This window comes from Urocitellus parryii, chromosome 6 (genome assembly GCF_045843805.1).
Source record: "Urocitellus parryii isolate mUroPar1 chromosome 6, mUroPar1.hap1, whole genome shotgun sequence".
NCBI classification, from domain to species: domain Eukaryota; kingdom Metazoa; phylum Chordata; class Mammalia; order Rodentia; family Sciuridae; genus Urocitellus; species Urocitellus parryii.
This window is the reverse complement of record NC_135536.1, coordinates 30,414,325-30,433,959: the sequence shown is the minus strand read 5'-3', so window position 1 is coordinate 30,433,959 and position 19,635 is coordinate 30,414,325. Positions and strand designations below refer to the sequence as shown.

Sequence of the window (19,635 nt, the reverse complement as noted above, 5' to 3'; positions counted from 1 at the left end):
TATTAAATTTTCCTTTTATTTTATAAACATTTTTATGTTCTTTTCTTTGTTTTAAGTTACATATTTTCCTCAGAGTATGACTTTGGATTAATTTTATAGGTTCTCTTTTCATTTTCCAGTTCTTATCTTCCGTTTTGCTAAGATACCTCCTAGTTACTTTGTTTCATTTTGTTTTCATTGGACACACTTAAAACTTGTACTTTGATCCTATAATATAAACTAACTTTTAAATTAAATTTGCTCAGTTTTCTTAAACATACCATAGATAATTGACTAGAATGTTGATCCCCGTGTTTGGCTGCAAAGGTATGTATTACTTTGTTTCATTAATTTCTTTGCTTTTTTTTTTTTTTTTTTTTTGGTGTGGGAGGGGATGCCTTATTCATGCTCAGCACATGCTATACCACTTTTCTACACCCAACTCTCATTCATTCCATTGTTTGTTTTCTGTCTTTGTGCACTTGGTCCCTTTGGTGTCCCAATTGCCTTGATGTCTGGCCACTTTTGGGCAAACGCTCACTTCTCAGTTTATGCCCTCCCTGACCACTGCTACAGTACTGCTTTACTGTGCAGCACTCCTTGATTCATTCCTCTCTGCTGCAATGCATGCTCCCTTCTTCACTGACCTTGTCAAAGTTTTACATCCTTGCTAGGTTTTTAACTTTACTTTGATATTTGAGCTCCATTCTCTGGGCAGCCTTTCCTAAGGCTTCAGCCTTCTTGGTGCTCATTGTGTTGTTTTTACTGCACCAAGGGTGTATTTCTGGTCCTTCTTTTCTTAATACAACCTGCCTCCTACACTCCCCAGCCACAAAGTAAGCACAAAATAATCTAAATATTAACTACCTTCCTCTTTTCTTTTCTACTTTCTTAATTCCTCCCCTCCCCTTTCTGGTTCTAGGAATCAAACCTAGGGCCTTGTGCTATCAAGCAAACCTAGGTCTCTTATTATGAACTGATTCAGTCCCCATCACCAAACAAACAAAACACCCCAAACCAAAAAACAGATAATTAACTTTTTGCTCTCTAGTCTCCAGACCCACTCTTCTTTGGTTTTCTGTAAATAATTGAATTAATTTTTATGAGTTCTCTTTTTCTATTAAAAACAAACAAACAAACAAACAAAAAACCTGTAGACCTGCTTTTGTTCCAGAAGTTACTCTGCTTAGAAATATGAGCAGTCTCTTCCTCTTCCTTGGTGCTTTTATCAGTTCTTGTCCTTGGCATTTCTTTCTTCTTTCTTTACCCAGTCTAGCTGTTTACTCATTTCTCAAATAGGCACTAGCTACTTTCACAAGCTTTTTGTCAGTACTTTCCAATACTTTAATTATTATGGTAAAGACACCTGTTTTGTCTTTTCCTTTCATTTTTTTGAATCATGTCCTCTGATTTGTTCTGTAGAAAGAATACCTGGTTTTGATATCAGACTGGCAAGAATTCTATGTAGTTGGTAAAAATGTAGGGAGTGGATCCTCTTTTGAGAAACATTGATTCTTGTTTATTCAGATATAACATTTTGGAGTTTCTATTTGGAAATTTTCTTTTTTTCTTTGTCTTTGTTTTAGCATCTTTCATCTTCATGTTTACTCTAATGTCCTATTCACTTTATATCTTCATTCTGTTGCTAAGTTTTCTCTTGTAAATATAATGAAACTTTTTCAGTAAGACATTGCTTTTGCTTTCTTATTAATTTGCTAGGCCTTGGAAATCTAGTCTCACAGGAGACTTCATAAATATTAGCTTTTGTTACCGATGTTGTTGCTCTGTTTTTGGAAAGGGAATGGGAAGGGCTGCCTAGTGATATTACTGAAGGTCCATCTTTCATTATTTTTGTAATCAAGCCAAAATTCAAAGCATTTAAAAAATGCTTTTCAAAGCATAACCCATTTCTTTTCTTATTAAAGTCATGTCATAGAAAATGTGAGAATCTAATCTATAATGGACTCCTTGCCATTTGCTTTTAATGAAAATGGTGAACAATACAGAGCAGTCATTTATCTACTGTTGACTGACATCCTGCACCATTGAAAAGTAAATATCCACATGTGGCAAGAGTTACTCCTTTTAATATTCTGCCATGTTTTCATTACTTTCTTACTGAACTCTCATTACACTTAATAAAAATTATGAAGTATGTGTACTTTCTTTGATATTCTTTCCAAAGTAATTGTATTTATTGGAAAACCACATTATAACAAATATTTATAAAGAGGGAATTCCTTCCTCCCCCCCAAATCTTTTCATTTTCTCATATTCCTCTGAAGTTCTTTCATTTCCCTATATATTCCTTTTATATTCTTTTGCATATATAAACATGTTAAAGAGGATATATCTACTTCAAAAATTTTGAACTAATGCATAATTACACATAATAGTGGGATTCATTGTGGCATTCAGTATTCTACTTTTAAGTGTCAACATTTTATTTTAAATATAGTCATGGTAACTACCAGCTAACTCAATTAGGCAACAAAAGGAAAAAAACCTAAAAATATTATCTAAAAAAGTAAAGAGAATCATTAAAATATTAACTCTAATGGGAATTCAGACCAGGCATAGTGGCACATGCCTGTAATCCCAGTGATTTACGAGTCAGAGGCAGGAGGATCACAAAACCAACTTGGTGAGATCCTGTCTCAAAAAAATAGAATTAAAAACAAAAAATTCAGTAAAATTACTGGATATAAGTAAATTTTAAAAATCAGTAGCTTTGTAGCACACTAGCAACATATTAGAAAATGGGATTACATAAACATTCCTAGTCTCAATAATATTTTAATATGCCTTATAATAAATCTAACAAAAGATTCTCAGTGGCTTTATCAATTAAAGAACTTAAGGCCAAGCTAAGTAAAATAGAAGCTGTATATGTTACTGAATGGGAAGAATCAAGATTTAAAAGAATTGAAGTTCTCTATACTAATTTATAAAATGGATACACAATTTCAGGCCAGGTGTGGTGTCATCCTAGCTACTTATGAGGCCAAGAGCAGGAGGATGTGAGTCCCTAGCGCTGAAAAATCAGTAAATAAGGAAGACTCAATTTTAAAACAACAAAAGAGGGTCTCGGTGGTACACACCTGCAATCTCAGTTACTCTGTAGGCTGAGGCAGGAGGATCACAAGTTCCAAATCAGCTACAGCAATTTAGCAATACCTGTCCCAAAATGAAAGCTTAAAAATTGGGAGTGAAGAGGGTGAGGAAGGATGTAGCTCATTGGTAGAGTACCTCTCATTTTAATATCCAGTACTGGTTAAAAAGAAAATAAGTAAATAAAAGATACAAAAACAACAAAAGGAAGAGCATTTGCCACTAAATTTAAAGTTAATTGAGATAGTAGAATGGGATTAGCAGGATTTATTATAATGCTATGATGTTGAAGTTGGTGTGGCATTGGTACACAATAGAGAAGGAGACTTCCACATGCATTGAAACCTTTTTTGGACATCGTGTTACAAGTCAGTAATTCAGAAGTATTGTTGACTATTCAAGAAGTAGTGTTGGACTTCCAAGCAGAAATGATGCAATCAGGGAACTCAATATGTGGCCATAAGAAGCACCCTGCAGACTAAGCATATTTAAATAATTTATTTGTATTCATTTAAAAAAAAAAGTAGTGGTGGGACAATGTGATAAAAATAAATTTACATTCCTATCAATAAGTTCTCGAGGAACCAAAAATATTCATTTTAATAGAGATTTTTAAACTTTTAGAAAATATATGGATGATATTGGAAATTTGGAGAACTTTTTGAACAAAGCACAAAAACTCAGGGCTGGGGTTGTGGCTCAGTGGTAGAGTGCTCGCCTAGCATGTGTGCGGCCCTAGGTTCAATCCTCAGCACCACATATAAATAAATAAAATAAAAGTATTGTGTCCACCTACAACTAAAAAAACATATTTAAAAAAAACCTCCACAAAAACTCAAATTATAAATTTGATATGTTATAATTTTCAAATGCAGATACAGGAAAACATACTTAAAGCAAAGGTTAGAGACAAAATGTAGACTATGAAAATAAATTTAGATACACATGTGTAATGAAGGATTAATATTTGTAGTAAATAAATTTGCCTGGAAACTGGGGTATCACTTAGGATTGAAGTTTCTCTGCAGAAACCTGGATAAATTAATATTTTAGATGTCTTCCTTTATTATCTATAACAAATTTGTCAGAATATTAACTCTTATTAAATCTGGATGTCGGGTATCTCTGTGCTTGCATGTTTCACATTTCTCCAAGTTTTCTGCCTAAACTGATACTGTTGCAGTGTACAACTAAACTGCATTGGATAGGATACAGGCAGTTATTTCCTTTCCATCCTCAAGTCCCTTGCCAACATTGTCCAAGGAATATAAGAAGATGCAATATTCAAGGTCAAATAAGGGCAAAAGTAATAGAAACAGATTAGAATTACCAACACATTTTGGACAGTAGGGAAGAGAGGGATGCAACTAATTTTGTAATGTGGAGTGAGCTATATCAGAAAAGGTTTATGGAGAGGTTCCAAAAAATGTTGACACCACACAATTTTGGAATTGGAGTCCCCCAGTTATGAGGAAGATTGGACTTAGGGATGGAACTGGTTGGAGTTATATTTTGGTCCTTTCCTTAACCCAGTGTAATCATGGAGCCTATAGAAATAGGGAGGAATTATTTGAAATATTCCCCAAGGTGGGAGTAAACTAAAAAAGAGAAAGAAACAAGAATTGGGAGACATGGGGTGGCTTTACCAGGAAAGGAGGGAAGGAATTATCAGGATGGAAATTGGTGGGTGTTCTTGGGAGTGCCTGTGCAGTAGACCTAGAGATCAGCTGGGTGGACTGAGCTGAGAAGGGAGTTCTAAGGGAGTGGTCTTCAGGGAAGAGAAATGGAATTGGGAACCTGCTGCTTTGATCCTGTGGGAAACAATATTGAGAAGATGTGAAGGGGGGTGGTGTGCAGTGCTTACGCGCGCGCGCGCATACACACACACACACACACACACACACAATATCTCTGTTCTGTATGCATACATACTCACACATATGTACATAAAATGGGGCAAGGATGTGGAGGAGATACTTGATGGAAGTGTTCTGATTTCTCATCTTGCACAACAGAACTTCACTAGATAATTTAAATTAAGAAGTAGCAACATGAGCATGCTGTTTAGGAATATAAAAATACCAGAAGAAACAGTGCTATGAACTGAACGGTTATTCTTGGAAATGGAAAAGATAAAGTAAAGCAATACATTTTCTTTCTCTTTATATTTCTGGTTACTATTTGCCTTTAAGTTATACCTTACTTTGATAAAAGCATAAATTAGCTAACATTAAGTGAATATTGAAGTGAGCATCTTTGTGTGACAGATTTTTCTTCTTCTAGCTTGTAAAATCACTTCTTAGCTTTTATTATACCACCTACTTTCCTATTCAGATGTGATTGACATTTATGGTTAAGCCTACATGGGCTGATATATCCTAAACTTAAATCTTTGACCCTGAGGTACTTAAAGTTCCATGACTGGTGCATCAGAAAACATTGAAAAATCAAAATATATTCAGTATGGTTGTGTTTTGAGAACCAAGAATGTGGGAGAGTGTTGGGGACCTCAAAAGCAAGAGTAGATGCTAATAACTATCCAAGGAAAGGGAAAGCAGAGAGCTCCCAGAACCTGAAAGGAAGAAGGATGACCAAGATCTGGTACAGAGGAAAGTCCCCTCTTCTTGTGAATAGCCATACCTTCCCAAAAGTTGAAAGACAGATTATAGAGCTCAATAGTATGATTTTTTTTTTCCTGGCTTACCCACTGATTTTTTTTTCTTTCCCTAAAAGGGTTTTACTAATTTCTGATGCCTCTAGCAACATAAGAATGTCTTGCGTTGTTTGTTTTGTACTAGGGATTGAACCCAGGGCACTTTAGCCCTTTTCATCTTGAGGCAGAGTCTCATTAAGTTGCTGAGGATCTTGTTTGGTTGCTGAGGCTGGCCTCAAATTTGAAATCCTCTTACCTTAGCCTCCTGGGTCATGTATTACAGGCATGTATAAAAATGTGTGTTTTTAATTGTATCAGGTAACAGTGGGCACGCACCTAGAAATTTTCTTACTAGATATAAAATGCTGTTATGATTTTTATGTCTTTGAAACTTACTATGATTGCTATAACATAAGAGAGGCCTTTTCTTGTGCTTGTGTTCTTTTAAAGAATTTTTCTTACTCTAGCATATTCATTTTTTTTTTCTGTTTTCTTTTAAGTTGTAGATGGGCACAACATCTTTATTTTATTTATTTTTATGTGGTGCTGAGGATTGAACCTAGTGCTTCACACATGCTGGGCAAGTGGTCTACCACTGAACCCTAACCCCAGCCCAATATTCCCTTTTTCTAAATTTGTTTTAACTGCAGTTTTCCCAGAAAATATCAAGAAGACAGTCCCTCACTTTTCCTTAGTAGCAGATTTAAAGTAGAAATTTGGGCTTTTAGTGATGTAATCCTGATTTTAAATCACCATAAAGTTCCCTGTGGTTCTCCCAAGGGATGCCCAAAGGTAATAAAGGGTGGGAATCTGAGGTGAATTACTTCCTTAAAGTCTTAAAGTGGGAGTGAGAGTTAAACTGGAGAAAAAGGGATGGGTAGGAATAAGACAAAAGAAGGAGGGAAGATAATGCTTTGGGTATGTCCAGTGAAGTCACCAACTTGGCTTCTCCTGAAGCCTCATGAGAGAGAACCTAGAGCTCAAGGTTCTGGGAGCATGGTGGTGGAATGTGGAGAGATCTGACTGTTAAGCAGGTTAACACACAGGTATTGACCAGGTGTTTCTCATCAGGTTTTGGTGACTCTCCTGTGCATTGTTCTCGTGTGGCTCTTCATCCTCTAGCCCTTGCCTTTACCTTCTGGTTCTGTAAGCACGCTCATCTTTCTTTCCAAGTGAGCATTTCTGTGCTGGATCTCTTCTCTCTGTTCTTACCACTCAGTGCCTATCTTCTGGTTTGTGCACCCAGCTCACACCAAAGTCTAGAAGAATACACAAATTATTTGGAGTAGCTGTCATGTGGATGGGATTGGGTCACTTTGAAGAAGTTATATAATTTTCATTTTGTCTTATTTCCATTTAAAAATTTTTAATAAATATATATATCATTTTAAGACAACTTCAAAAAGGGGGACCGCAAAGGAGAGACTTTTGTGTGAGAGAAAAAATTATTTGAGGGTAAAAGATAAAAATTACTTTGACCATCATTGATTTGATGGGAATTGTTTTTAAAGTTCTGGTTCTGGTCCTGTTACCTCTCTCATCTATGTTAGCCACAGTACATTCACTTGTCCTATGTCAATGTGTTTATTTGCTTCATTAGGATTTCAAAATTTACTGTGTGTTAATTTGCTTTTGATAATTTCATTGTGACAGTGTCTTATTCAGTCCTCTCTTTTTGGTCTTTTAAGAGACTTGTTTGTTTGTATTCCCACTTTTCATGCTTTTAGATACAAAAGGGATTGGGGGAAGATGGTCAAGCTGCCATTAGTTTTCACTCACTACTGTTATGGAATCTCTTTAAGGGGAAAAGATAAAACTGAAATCCATATTAAATTATGATGTTGTGGGCCTAGTTTTGGTGTGTCTCTTGAACACATACATTTATGATGTAACCACAATTATATGTTTATTGTGGTATAGATGCTGTTAATTTATTGGTTATTTTCTAGTCTATTTTATTTTGTTTGTTTGCTGCTGTGGATTGAAGCCAGGCTCTTGCTCATATTGAACATGTGCTGTATCACTGAGCTGCACCTCTAGCCCCTTGTAAGTTACTTTCTATTCCATTTTAGTTGAGAGCCTGTGACTTTTATTTCTAATAAATATATTTCACAGATTCTGATCTTGGGTGCTTTGGGGACAAGGACAGGACAAATGTCTACCCCATACACCAAAAGTTTGGAGAGAAAAGACCCAGTCATGTAGAGTTAGTCATGGGATTTCAGAATGGAACAGAAGGGGAGGCATTTTTAGAAAGGAGGTTGCCTTGGTGCAAGGAACTGGTCTTGGGACCAGACCATAGAGTCATTCACGGCCTGGTCTCTTCTGAGCTGCTTGTTCCTGTGTAAACTTCAGTAAGTGTCTTTGTGTAGTGTGCTACGGGAAAGGTCTGGGTGTTGTTGGTGCCTGTCACAATAATGGTAAGTGGCAGCAGATTACTGAAAAGCAGGTTCTGGAAGGGCAGCATGGTGTAACTGACTGGCTGAGCCAATTGGGAGGAAATTTGGCTTCATATGTGGGGTTTTGCTGCATATGGGGAGTCATGGATTCTGAGTCATGAGTTCTGAATGTTGGATTCTCAGTTCAGGCCCAGTGGTCTAGGAGATCCTTATGGAATCAGTGCATACCTGCTTCCTTCTGTTGGGGTAAGAAGCAGGGAGTTTGGAGGCAGGTTCCAGTTAGTCTTGGATTCCAGGCCCAGGTCAGACCATAATCATTTGGCTGTTGAGGAGCCTCTAAAGGTTCCCAGAATGAATGACCACTGGAACACTTTTAAAATTAGTTATCATTTAATATTTTTTCACTCACTGGATGCGTTTTCTCTAGGTATAGAGAGATTTGTGCCTGGGTTAGACTTCAGAAGGGGGACCTTTTCTATGATGTATTTTCAAAATAGTTTTCTGCCACAAATTCTTTAACTGCTAGCCCTGTAATATTGAGAGAGCCCACTACCTAGTGAGCACTTTGTGGCATCCAAGTCTGTCTGGGTTTATGACTCTAGTCATGTCATTTACTTCTTTGAGCTGCTTATTCATCCATTAAATGGTGACATTGACTTCCTAGGGTGCTACTGGGGATTGACTGAGACTGTCAGAGAATGAAACAAGTGACAAAATCCTGCTCTCTTGAGCTCACAGGCAGATGTATGCTTAGAATTAAGGGTTCTATGAAGTAGACACACCAACCACCTGCAGTCTGTGTTTAAGGAAATGCAAGAACAGTGTGGAGTGATTTTCTATTTTCATTTTTTTTCCTTTTAATTTCTTGGTTCTTTGGGTGGTATTTTAAAGTCTGCTAAGTGAAATGAAGTTGCTTTCCTTGTAATCATGGTTGGTGGTAACTTGGATATTAGAGTTGTGCATGGAAGCAACTTGATGTTTACCCATTGTTCTTACTGATTCCACTTCCTACTCTTTCCCTAAGCTGAATTTAATGTGCTTTTTCCAAGTATGCTTTTTAAAATTTTTTTTGGAACATAAATATCCAAATGAAGAAACCATGATGTCCTTAATAAAGTCATTTGTAGCATTCCACCTTACTTAGCCCTCTGGTTTCCTGCGTGCCTCTCTTCTCAGTTTTATTACAGGGATTTGAGAGTGGGAATGCACCCTCCCTGTGGCTGGCTGCTCAAATAGCCCATGTGGGCAGCCCGAAAAGCCACCTTAGCAATGCTGATTCTCCACTGTGGTTTTTACAGAGTTCATTAAATGTGGATCAGTGACAATTTTCATGACTTTTCTATTATAAATTTGAGTTCATTCACTTCAGACCATCACTTTCTCTTCTGCCCCATGAGAAGGAAGCACCCCAGCCCTTTCCTTCCCAGCGTACACTTGCAGATTCAGGTCCTTGAGCTGCCAGTATCTGGTGGCACTTTAGTAAGAGCCTCTGGAAAGTTGATCCAAGAGTCCAAATACTGATGTTTTTCAGACTTAGCCTTCATTTCTTCAGAAGCAGGATCATGAAAAGAACAGAATGTACATGGGAAAGTGAACCTTAAGGGCACCTGTGCCTTGTTTAGACAACATCACCTGGTTTTCCCAGGTTCCCATAGCCTCAGAGTGGGCAAAATGAGGTTGATGGTTACGTCACTGTTGCATGCAAGGAAAGCATCTGTAAATGAGGAAAGATGGTGATTGTGTTAATCGTCTTTATGAAGTCACTATTCAAATGCTATTAATACTGCTAATCTTACCATCTTTAGTCCTCTCTGTATAGCCCTCTTTGATTTTATTTTAATTTGAGGATTTAGCACAAAAACATCTTACTGAAAATACCTGACATCTGTTAAATTTTTACTTATTTGGTGACTTGAATGATGGGAGGTTTGACAATACAATATTTTATAATTATTGTTCAAGGGTATGTTAATCATAACCGCATTCTCAGATCATATTTTGTTTTAAGCAACAAAATGATGTTTTTATTCTCTTAGTCTTGTTTTTGATTATAAAGGTATTACATTTTCATTTTAGAAAATAAAAATATATAGACAAAAGGGGGAAAGCAGAAATTACTCATAATCCAGCTATCTAAAGACAAACATTGAAAATCCTTTGAACTTTCTTTGCCCGTGTGTGTGTGTGTGTGTGTGTGTGTGTGTATTTACATATACATAAACACACATATACTTAACATTTAAAAAACATAGGTAAATTCATAATGTGTAAAGAAACTTTTGTTTTTATCCTGCATTCTTTTGAAACATGGGTCTTCTTGTTCTTAATTAGGAGGCCAACAGATGCACAGTTATAAAGATATTCTATTTTTTTTTTTTTAAACAAAGTGAGTCCAGGGTCAAATTAGTTAAGAAATCTTGTTATTTAATACAATTAGTGGTGAAGAAAGGTTTTCATCTAGTAACATGTATTACTATGTGCTAAGAAAGTGATAATTATTTCCTGTTTTTAAATCCTTAATTAATCCCTCTTTTTGTGGATAAATAATTTCAATAATCTGAGCAAAATATGCTGATTCTGCTGTTTATTGGTTTGTCCTCCTGGTGTCTATTTTTTACATTTGCTTTTTCCTAGGTTGTACTTGGTAATAAGTTGTTTAGTGCTAGGTCATATTTGACTATCAGCTGTTCAATACTACTTCGAAGTTTGCAGTATTGGCAAGTTTTTAAAATGTATTTTAAGTGACTGTTAAAGTACAAATTAGTACATTAAGAACACTCATTTGCTTCACTGGCCTGATCTGATCTCTTGATTACCTGTTGCCAGATGTGAAACTTTGAATGTTTCTGACAAGTTGGTAAGCCCTGATTCTTTTCTTCCCAGTGTTTAATTTATTGTACCTCAAGCACTTAGAGTTTTCCTCTAGCAATTCTGATTCACATTTACCTTTTTATGTTTACCCCTTACCTTTTACTCCCACTTTACATCTTCCTACTTGAAGCTCCCCAAACCTGTTTGGTATTTGATCAGCTGCTTATTGTGTAAGTTTAGGCATATTTAAATGTAAGAGGTAGCCAGTCATATGTCTTTCTATTCTTTATTTTTCCAGCTGTTGAATCGTTTTACTAATTAATAATTCCACATGCAATTTGCTCAATACCTTCTTTATTTTGTTATCCCTCTTCTGCCATCAAGTTTTCTGTCAAATTTTCATCTTCTTTCCTTCACCCTCAGTTATGCAAAGTATCTTTAAGCTTTTAACGTGTAACCTCTTTCATTGAATGTTTTTATTTGGGAGGCAAGTGTGTCCTCTGGCCAAACAGACACATTTAAAAAAATTTATCTCTAAATTCAATTGTAACTTTTCCTGTTGTATGTTTTGCACCCACAACTTCTATATTCACTTTGTTAATTTCAGCATGTTTTTAGTTTTTACTTTTTTTCATCTTCCTTTTTTTAAATTGATTTTTTAAAATAAATGACAACAGAATGCATTATAATTCTTATTACACATATAGAGCACAGTTTTTCATATCTCTGTATATAAAGTATGTTCACCCCAATTCATGTCTTCATACATGTACTTTGGATAATGGTGTCCATCACATTCCTCCATCCTAGCTAACCCCATGCCCCCTCCCTTCCTCTCCCACCCCTCTGCCCTGTCTAGAGTTCTATTCCTCTCATGCTCCCCCTCCCTACCCGACTATGAGTCAGTTACCTTATATCAGAGAAAACATTTGGCATTTGTTTTTTGGGGATTGGCTAACTTCACTGAACATTATCTTCTCCAGTGCCATCTATTTACCTGCAAATGCCATGACTTTATTCTCTTTTATTGCTGAGTAATATTCCATTGTGTATATATGCCACATTTTTTTCATCCATTCATCTACTGAAGAGCATCTAGGTTGGTTCCACAGTTTAGCTGTTGTGAATTGTGCTGCTACAAACATTGATGTGGCTGTGTCCCTGTAGTAGGCTGTTTTTAAGTCCTTTGGGTATAGACTGAGGAGAGGGATAGCTGGGTCAAATGGTGGTTCCATTCCCAGTTTTCCAAGGAGTCTCCACACTGCTTTCCATATTAGCTGCACCAATTTGCAGCCCCACCAGCAATGTATGAGTGTACCTTTCCCCCCACATCCTCGCCAATACTTATTGTTGTTTGTATTCTTAATAGCTGTCATTCTGACTGGAGTGAGACGATATCTTAGATATCTAATTGCTACATCAGATAGAGCACTAACCTCTAGGGTATATAAAGAGCTCAAAAAGCTAAATGCCAAAAAAACAACAACAACAAAAACCGATCAATAAATGGGCCAAGGACCTGAACAGACATTTCTCAGAAGAGGATATACAATCAATCAACAAATATATGAAAAAATGTTCATCAGCACAAGTTTTTAAAATCCACTTTGTCTCCATGTGTTGTCTTTTTTCAGATAGTGAACATTTGGAGAGCAGAAACTAGATTTATCAATTCTGTTTTTCCCACATTTTTCTGCTTTTTGTTGAAAGGAGAGAATGGAAAGAAGGGGGAAATTCTAGTCTAAAAGTTATGTGCTGATTCATAAATTTTAGATTACCCATGGCACTGCACTGAGATATTTGTACATGTTTCTGGCTCACTTGGAAGAGAAGTTCCTTCCGTCTGAGAAGCTACTTCTGTGGAATGTGAGTGAAATTGAGGAAAGCCAAGAAAGGAATGTGAAGGAGAGTTTTGCCTTATTGGATTTTCTTAGCTAATCTAATGCTCAGGAACCAGGAAGTTATATTTGTTTTAAAATACAGTGTCCTGTTACATTCTGAAGTAACAATATTGACAGGCAATCTAAATCTGTGTGCACGATTCAAAACTGTTTACATGGAAATTTTCATAATTCAGTAGTAATAACTCTGGGTTATTAGGCCATTTGAATAATTTTTGTACTGGCAAATTTCCTTCTGTTGTGAGCTGGGTCTGTTTTAGAAACTATACCAGAAACATACAGCATCCCATTTTGGATGTGGAAGTATAGCAGTTGATAAAGCACTGCCTCTTTGAAGACTGCCACACTGCATTGTGATTATTTCAGGACAGGAACTGTAGTGTTTCCCTCAGCCCTTTCCTACATCTTCATACTAACCTTTAAATTGTTCATTATGCTCTTGACATAAAGTAAGTTTCCTATGTCGTGACTTTCATTCAGTTCCTTGAATTATTTATAGCCTTCACTCCTTTACCACTCCTTTAACAGTCATTTATTTTTTGAAAAAAAAAAAAAAAACCATTTTATTTTCCCTTTTTTCTGCTTGGTCATTTGTTAACTAATTATAAGAAATAGATACATAAGGACGGTATTAAATAAGCACTTGTGGCTTTTATCTGGAGTTTAGGGGGTAGAGTCATGAGAAGAGATTTGGTGGCAGTAGCACAGAGGTGACATTTAAAGCTGCACATTATATTCTATCTGGTATGATAACCAAGCAGACATCTGCCCCACTCCCAGAAATTTCATTGTTCTATCTTTGTTTGCTTATTCAAACAACTAGGATCCAACTAAGTTAGCACCCAGATGTCCATAGGAAAAATTTGAATTCCACTGCACCCACACCTATTATCTAATCCTAATAATGCACTCAGTGTTTACATGCATCTTAATAATAATGCCTTTGAAACCCCTTCCAAAAATATGAAAAGTAGTAAAAGAAGTAAATCAAGGATATAACCTGGTATCCTTGCATTTATATGGAATCCACCAATGATAATGAATAGTGGGGGGAAAGGAGAGAGGCAAGAGCACAAGAAGTCTTATCACAGAGGCCAAGTGAAGGCAGTTTCAGGGAGGGGTCAAGAGCAAATGCCTGACAGGGCTGTTTGTTGTTATTGTTGTTTTCTGGTGGTACTGGGGATTGAACCTAGTACTGTATACTGAGCTACAACCCCAGCCCCTTTTTTTTTTTCTTTTTTTAATTGTTCATTTGGAGACAGAGCCTTACTAAGTTGCCAAGATTGGTCTTGAACTTGTGATCCTCCTGTCTCAGGCCTCCTGAGTCAAGATTATTGGGATATACCATTGCATCCACTGACAGTGGCTGCCATAAGCAGTAAAGAGGTCCCTGGAAGTGCACATTCAGTCTGTTGGAACCTTGATATTCTGAGTGGCTGACCTGCTGTGGTGCACTGAACCCCACCAGCACTAGTTCTTATTGTTGAACAGCTTCTAGTCATATGAGCTTCCCTTGAAGGGAAGGACTGCTTCCTCAAATGGCACCAGATGTGTGGCCCATGCTCAAAAGAGAATATCAGGGTTTGGGAATGATTTAGAAGAGAGGAGGAAGCACTTCTAGAAGAATGGCACTATCAGAAAAGGATGGAAAGTTAGGTTGGGATAGACTCTGAGTGATGAAAAGATGTTCAACTGGTAGAATCAAACTTATTGACTTGAACTGTGGTTCCTCTAGATGAGATTAGTGTTTTAGTTAAATGGATTCATCACGGACTTAAGTAATATCTAGAGCTGTGAAATTAAACGTAATATGGAAATTTTTATATAGCTTGCTCTTTTAACAGATGGAGGTGACATGCTGTAAGTTAATATTGCTCTTCTGTTTGGTTTTCTTGCCTTTTTTTTTTAAACCATATTTAATGATGCTGAGGCAGGTTTGCTGATATTTAGGAGACTTGCTAATAATTGTCAACATATGCTTGCTATTCCCGTCAATGTATAGGTTTTAAGATGTTGTACATCTATATCATAATATGACACACTGGGCAGAAATTTTAATTTTCAATTGGTAATAAATGAAAAGCATATATTTTTCTATATATTCTAGTCAGTGCCCAAAGTTTCTGTTGCACCTCAAAGGGGTTGGACACTGTAAATAAGGATAGGAAGAGGAAGGAAGAGGGAGGGGCACTAAATACAGGAAAGAAGGTCCTCATGACTGAAAAAAATCTGTTATTTAACTTAGTTGCCTGTTTCAAACCTCTTCAGTTTTTACAAGCTTAATTAAACTGTGCCTTTCCGTGTGTGCTCATCTATATTTTAAAATGAGGGTAGGGAGACATTAAGATGTCATAAGATATTTTTAAGATGTAATGTGACTCTTGATATTTCTTCTAAATTGTTAAGAAACTTTTATATTTAAAATTAAGATTTTAGGCCAGGCACAGTGGTGTATGCCTCCTGCTGAGGCAGGAGGATTGCAAATTCAAAGCCAGCCTTAGCAATTTATGAGGCCCTGAGCAACTTAGTGAGATCCTGTTTTGAAAATAAAAACGTTAGGGGAGGACAAAAGGGCTGGGAATGTGGCTCAATGATGAGTGCCCCTGGGCTTAATCCCCGGTACCCCAAAAATAAATAAATTAGATTTTAAGAATTCATTAAGATATCAAAAGTGAATCAGACAGTTTGGCAAAGAAAATATTGATAATGAAGATGGAACATTTCAAGTGAATTTTATGTATTATGTTTTAGTGCGGCTTTTTGTTTCTTCCTACAGTTAATTTAACTAAATTGTTAAATTCCTAAAACAGTCCTGCCATAAGCCATTTTTTAGAACAAATGAAAAGTGGCAGGAATGAGTTTTGATCATGATGGGCTTGGTGTGTTGACTTCTTGAGGAATATACTGGGAATGGAAGAGGATTTCTGTAAGATTGTAAGAAATGCTGAAAGAATCTAACTTTTATAGGAATCTACTTAGACTTATTTCTCATACTAGCAGATTCATTTTTTTTTTTTTGGAAGCTACTTTATTGAAATAATCAGGCTGTTTTGAGATGGACAGGTGTGTGCCTTTTGGCCTCGTTGGTTGTTTTTCTTTTCACTTTGTGAGGAACACTTCTTGAGCCTTAGCTGTGACCACAAATGCTGAGGGAAGCAACAGTTAGCACATTATTCCACTTAAAGGCTTGCAGTTGAAAGAGGAGTATGTAAAGTTCTGGAATGTAAAGGAAATCATAACAGATCTCATCTGTAGACAGGTAGAAAGCCCAAGGCCAGGTTTAATTACGTAGCAGTACAAAACCATTATCCTTTTCATAAGAGGTGGGGAAGAGGAGTGTGAGTGAAAACAATGGGCATTTATCTGACCGGCTGCCCAGACCCAGCCTGCGCAAGCTCTGCATTCTGCAGGCAGCATGCATTTTTTGAAACACTCCTAAATGTTCCAGCTTTAAATAGCAACGAGTCTTCTAAAATGATGCTGCGTGCTGCAGGAGAAATGAAAGCGCCGCCTTGGAGGCAGGAAGCCGACTAGCGAGATGCTTAATTATCGTGGAAGTAAGTGCTTGTTACTGTTGAGTGCAGCATGCAGTGAGCGGGGGTCCTCCTCTGTGTCAGAGTGTGATTTGTAGACAATGCTGCCCTGTCAGCTCAGTGCTGGTTCAGCAGCATCTTTCCAAACATGTATCTGGCAAGAATTTAAAGGCCACCTCTTGTGTAATTTGTGGAGTCTTGGAAAAGGATTCTCTGCCTTTCTTTTCAGGATGTACGCAACCATGCAGGATTTTGTAGTCAGAATCTGTGCCTCCTGCCTGACGTGTTCATGAGGAAGTTCGTTTTCCTGCCCGTCACCTGGAAGGATGCTGACAGTTCTCTGAAATCTGTTGGGGGGGATATGGAGAAGGCTGCCCAGAGCAGCATTTTGTTTCTGCCGTCGTCATAAATTAGTGCTGATGGGGTGGATTAGATTGTACTATTGAAGGAAATGCAGGCATTTTGTTAATTAGTGTGATACTTCCAGCTCTAAGAGTAGATGAAACTAAGGAGAGCTTGGGAAGAGGTCACAGTGAATGCTGGTTTCATTCTGCAATATTCCTCGCTCATCTGGGTAAGTAATAAAGTAGGGGAAAATACAGAAGAATGCTAATGGATATAATGGCTCCTGAAAAACTCGTTTATTTTCTCTCTGCTGTATTTGCTCTTGCCAACTATGTTAAGCCTTTGTAAGGAAACAAGTATTGATTTTGAAATATGGAAGGAGTTTAAAAGTGTGCATTATAGCATACTCAATAAAATGATTTTTCAGTTTTAGTTTTGTTAAAAACTGACTTTGCATTGCTCTAATTATCTGATTTGGTTGGTTAGGTTTCAAACTTCTGGTCAGTACAGTGGCTCATGATGCTGTACATTATTACAGGTCACTGGGGGCAAAAGTCTGTACTTGGGGTACTGTGATGCCCCAGAACAAGTTGTCATCTCCATCTCCAGTTGGATGAAATAGTATATTAATATATTTAAGTATATTAAATATATTTCAATTTAAATAATGGATTATATTAAATGACCTTATACTCTCTTCTTTCCTTCAAATCTGATTTACTAAAAATATGGATCATGGAACTCTGAACCACAATTTTGGCAATTGCATTTTTATTTTAAAATGTGTTTATGAAATGCTTATTCAAATTGTCTTTCTCTTTTTCAGAGAAAGTATGGAATCATGGCAATCACAGAATCCCAGTAATAGAAGTTCCATTCAGTTTTTTCTGAAAGAAAGCCATCTATTAAAGTGAAGGAAAGAAACTGTTGTGGATTACAATGTTTTGAAGATCAGGATTTTCAGTGATTTGAAAATAAAGGATCATTTGGCCTTTTAAATGAAAAAGCTTAAGATCTCATGCAACCCTTGTATTTTCTGGAAGCTGTTCTCCAAAAGGGAAGTGCACATTTAAAACACAGATATGACGGTCCTTTCTGTAGGGATTTAAGTCTCCTTGCTTTTACATCATGACCAGCTTGAAACGGTCACAGACAGAAAGGCCTGTGGCCACTGACAGGACCTCCGTTGTTGGCACAGATGGCACCCCCAAAGTCCATACTGATGACTTCTACATGCGCCGTTTCCGGTCCCAAAATGGCAGCTTAGGATCATCAGTCATGGCCCCGGTAGGGCCTCCTCGAAGTGAAGGTTCTCACCATATAACCTCGACCCCCGGAGTTCCCAAAATGGGGGTTAGGGCAAGGATTGCAGATTGGCCTCCAAGAAAGGAAAACATAAAAGAATCTAGCCGTTCGAGCCAGGAAATAGAAACCTCAAGTTGCCTTGAGAGCATGTCCTCCAAAAGCAGTCCTGTGAGTCAGGGAAGTTCTGTTAGTCTCAGTTCCAATGACTCAGCCATGCTGAAGAGCATACAGAACACCCTGAAAAACAAGACCAGACCATCGGAGAACATGGACTCCAGATTTCTTATGCCTGAAGCCTATCCCAGCTCCCCTAGGAAAGCTCTCCGCAGAATACGGCAGCGGAGCAACAGTGATATCACCATAAGTGAACTCGATGTGGATAGCTTTGATGAATGTATCTCACCCACGTACAAGACTGGGCCATCTCTGCACAGGGAATATGGTAGCACATCTTCAATTGATAAGCAGGGAACATCTGGAGAAAGCTTTTTTGATCTGCTAAAGGGCTACAAAGATGACAAATCTGATCGAGGTCCAACTCCAACCAAGCTCAGTGACTTTATCGTTGCCGGTGGCAGCAAGGGTTCCGGTTTCTCTTTGGATGTTATCGATGGGCCCATCTCACAGAGAGAGAACCTCAGGCTTTTTAAGGATAGGGAAAAACCACTCAAGCGACGTTCCAAGTCTGAAACCGGAGACTCATCCATTTTTCGCAAATTACGCAATGCCAAAGGTGAAGAACTTGGGAAATCGTCAGACCTAGAAGACAACCGATCAGAAGATTCTGTCAGGCCCTGGACATGTCCAAAGTGTTTTGCCCACTATGATGTCCAGAGTATATTATTTGATTTGAATGAGGCAATTATGAACAGGCACAATGTTATTAAAAGGAGAAATACCACCACAGGAGCTTCGGCAGCTGCCGTGGCATCCTTGGTCTCTGGACCTTTGTCCCATTCAGCCAGTTTCAGCTCCCCAATGGGCAGCACAGAGGACCTGAACTCCAAAGGAAGCCTCAGCATGGACCAGGGAGATGATAAAAGCAATGAACTTGTAATGAGCTGTCCGTATTTTCGGAATGAGATAGGTGGAGAAGGTGAAAGGAAAATCAGCCTGTCCAAATCAAATTCTGGCTCCTTTAGTGGGTGTGAAAGTGCCTCCTTTGAGTCTACCCTTACCTCCCATTGCACAAATGCGGGAGTGGCAGTACTTGAAGTGCCCAAGGAAAATTTGGTGTTGCATCTAGACAGAGTGAAAAGATACATCGTGGAACATGTGGATCTTGGCGCATACTATTATAGGAAATTTTTCTACCAGAAGGGTGAGTAGAGATCCTTTTTTGTTTATTTTTAAATTTTCTTTTGTTGTCCTCTCTGGAAATAAAAGTATTACATATTAAATATTTTAGCAGTGTGACATAAGATTTGCATGAATTCTTATCTTTCTCAATGGTAAAATATTTAAATAGCTCATTGCATTTTTTTTTGCATTTTTGAGTTATTTTTTCCTTTTGGTATATAAAGATCTTATATATTAAATATTAATTTTTAAATTAAAACCTTTGACTTAATGAATAAAATTATAGTCTTTGTTGTGTA

General features: G+C 37.4%; 1 protein-coding gene across 1 annotated transcript in view; it reads left to right on the top strand.

Moving 5' to 3' along the window:
• Nucleotides 1–19,635, top strand: part of Sipa1l1 (signal induced proliferation associated 1 like 1) — a 355,392-nt gene that overhangs the window by 199,103 nt on the left and 136,654 nt on the right. The window contains exon 5 of the mRNA XM_026401335.2: nt 17,559–19,358. Coding sequence (XP_026257120.1) covers nt 17,861–19,358 — 1,498 coding nt within the window. The 5' untranslated portion in view covers nt 17,559–17,860. The remainder of the gene's footprint in view (nt 1–17,558; nt 19,359–19,635) is intronic.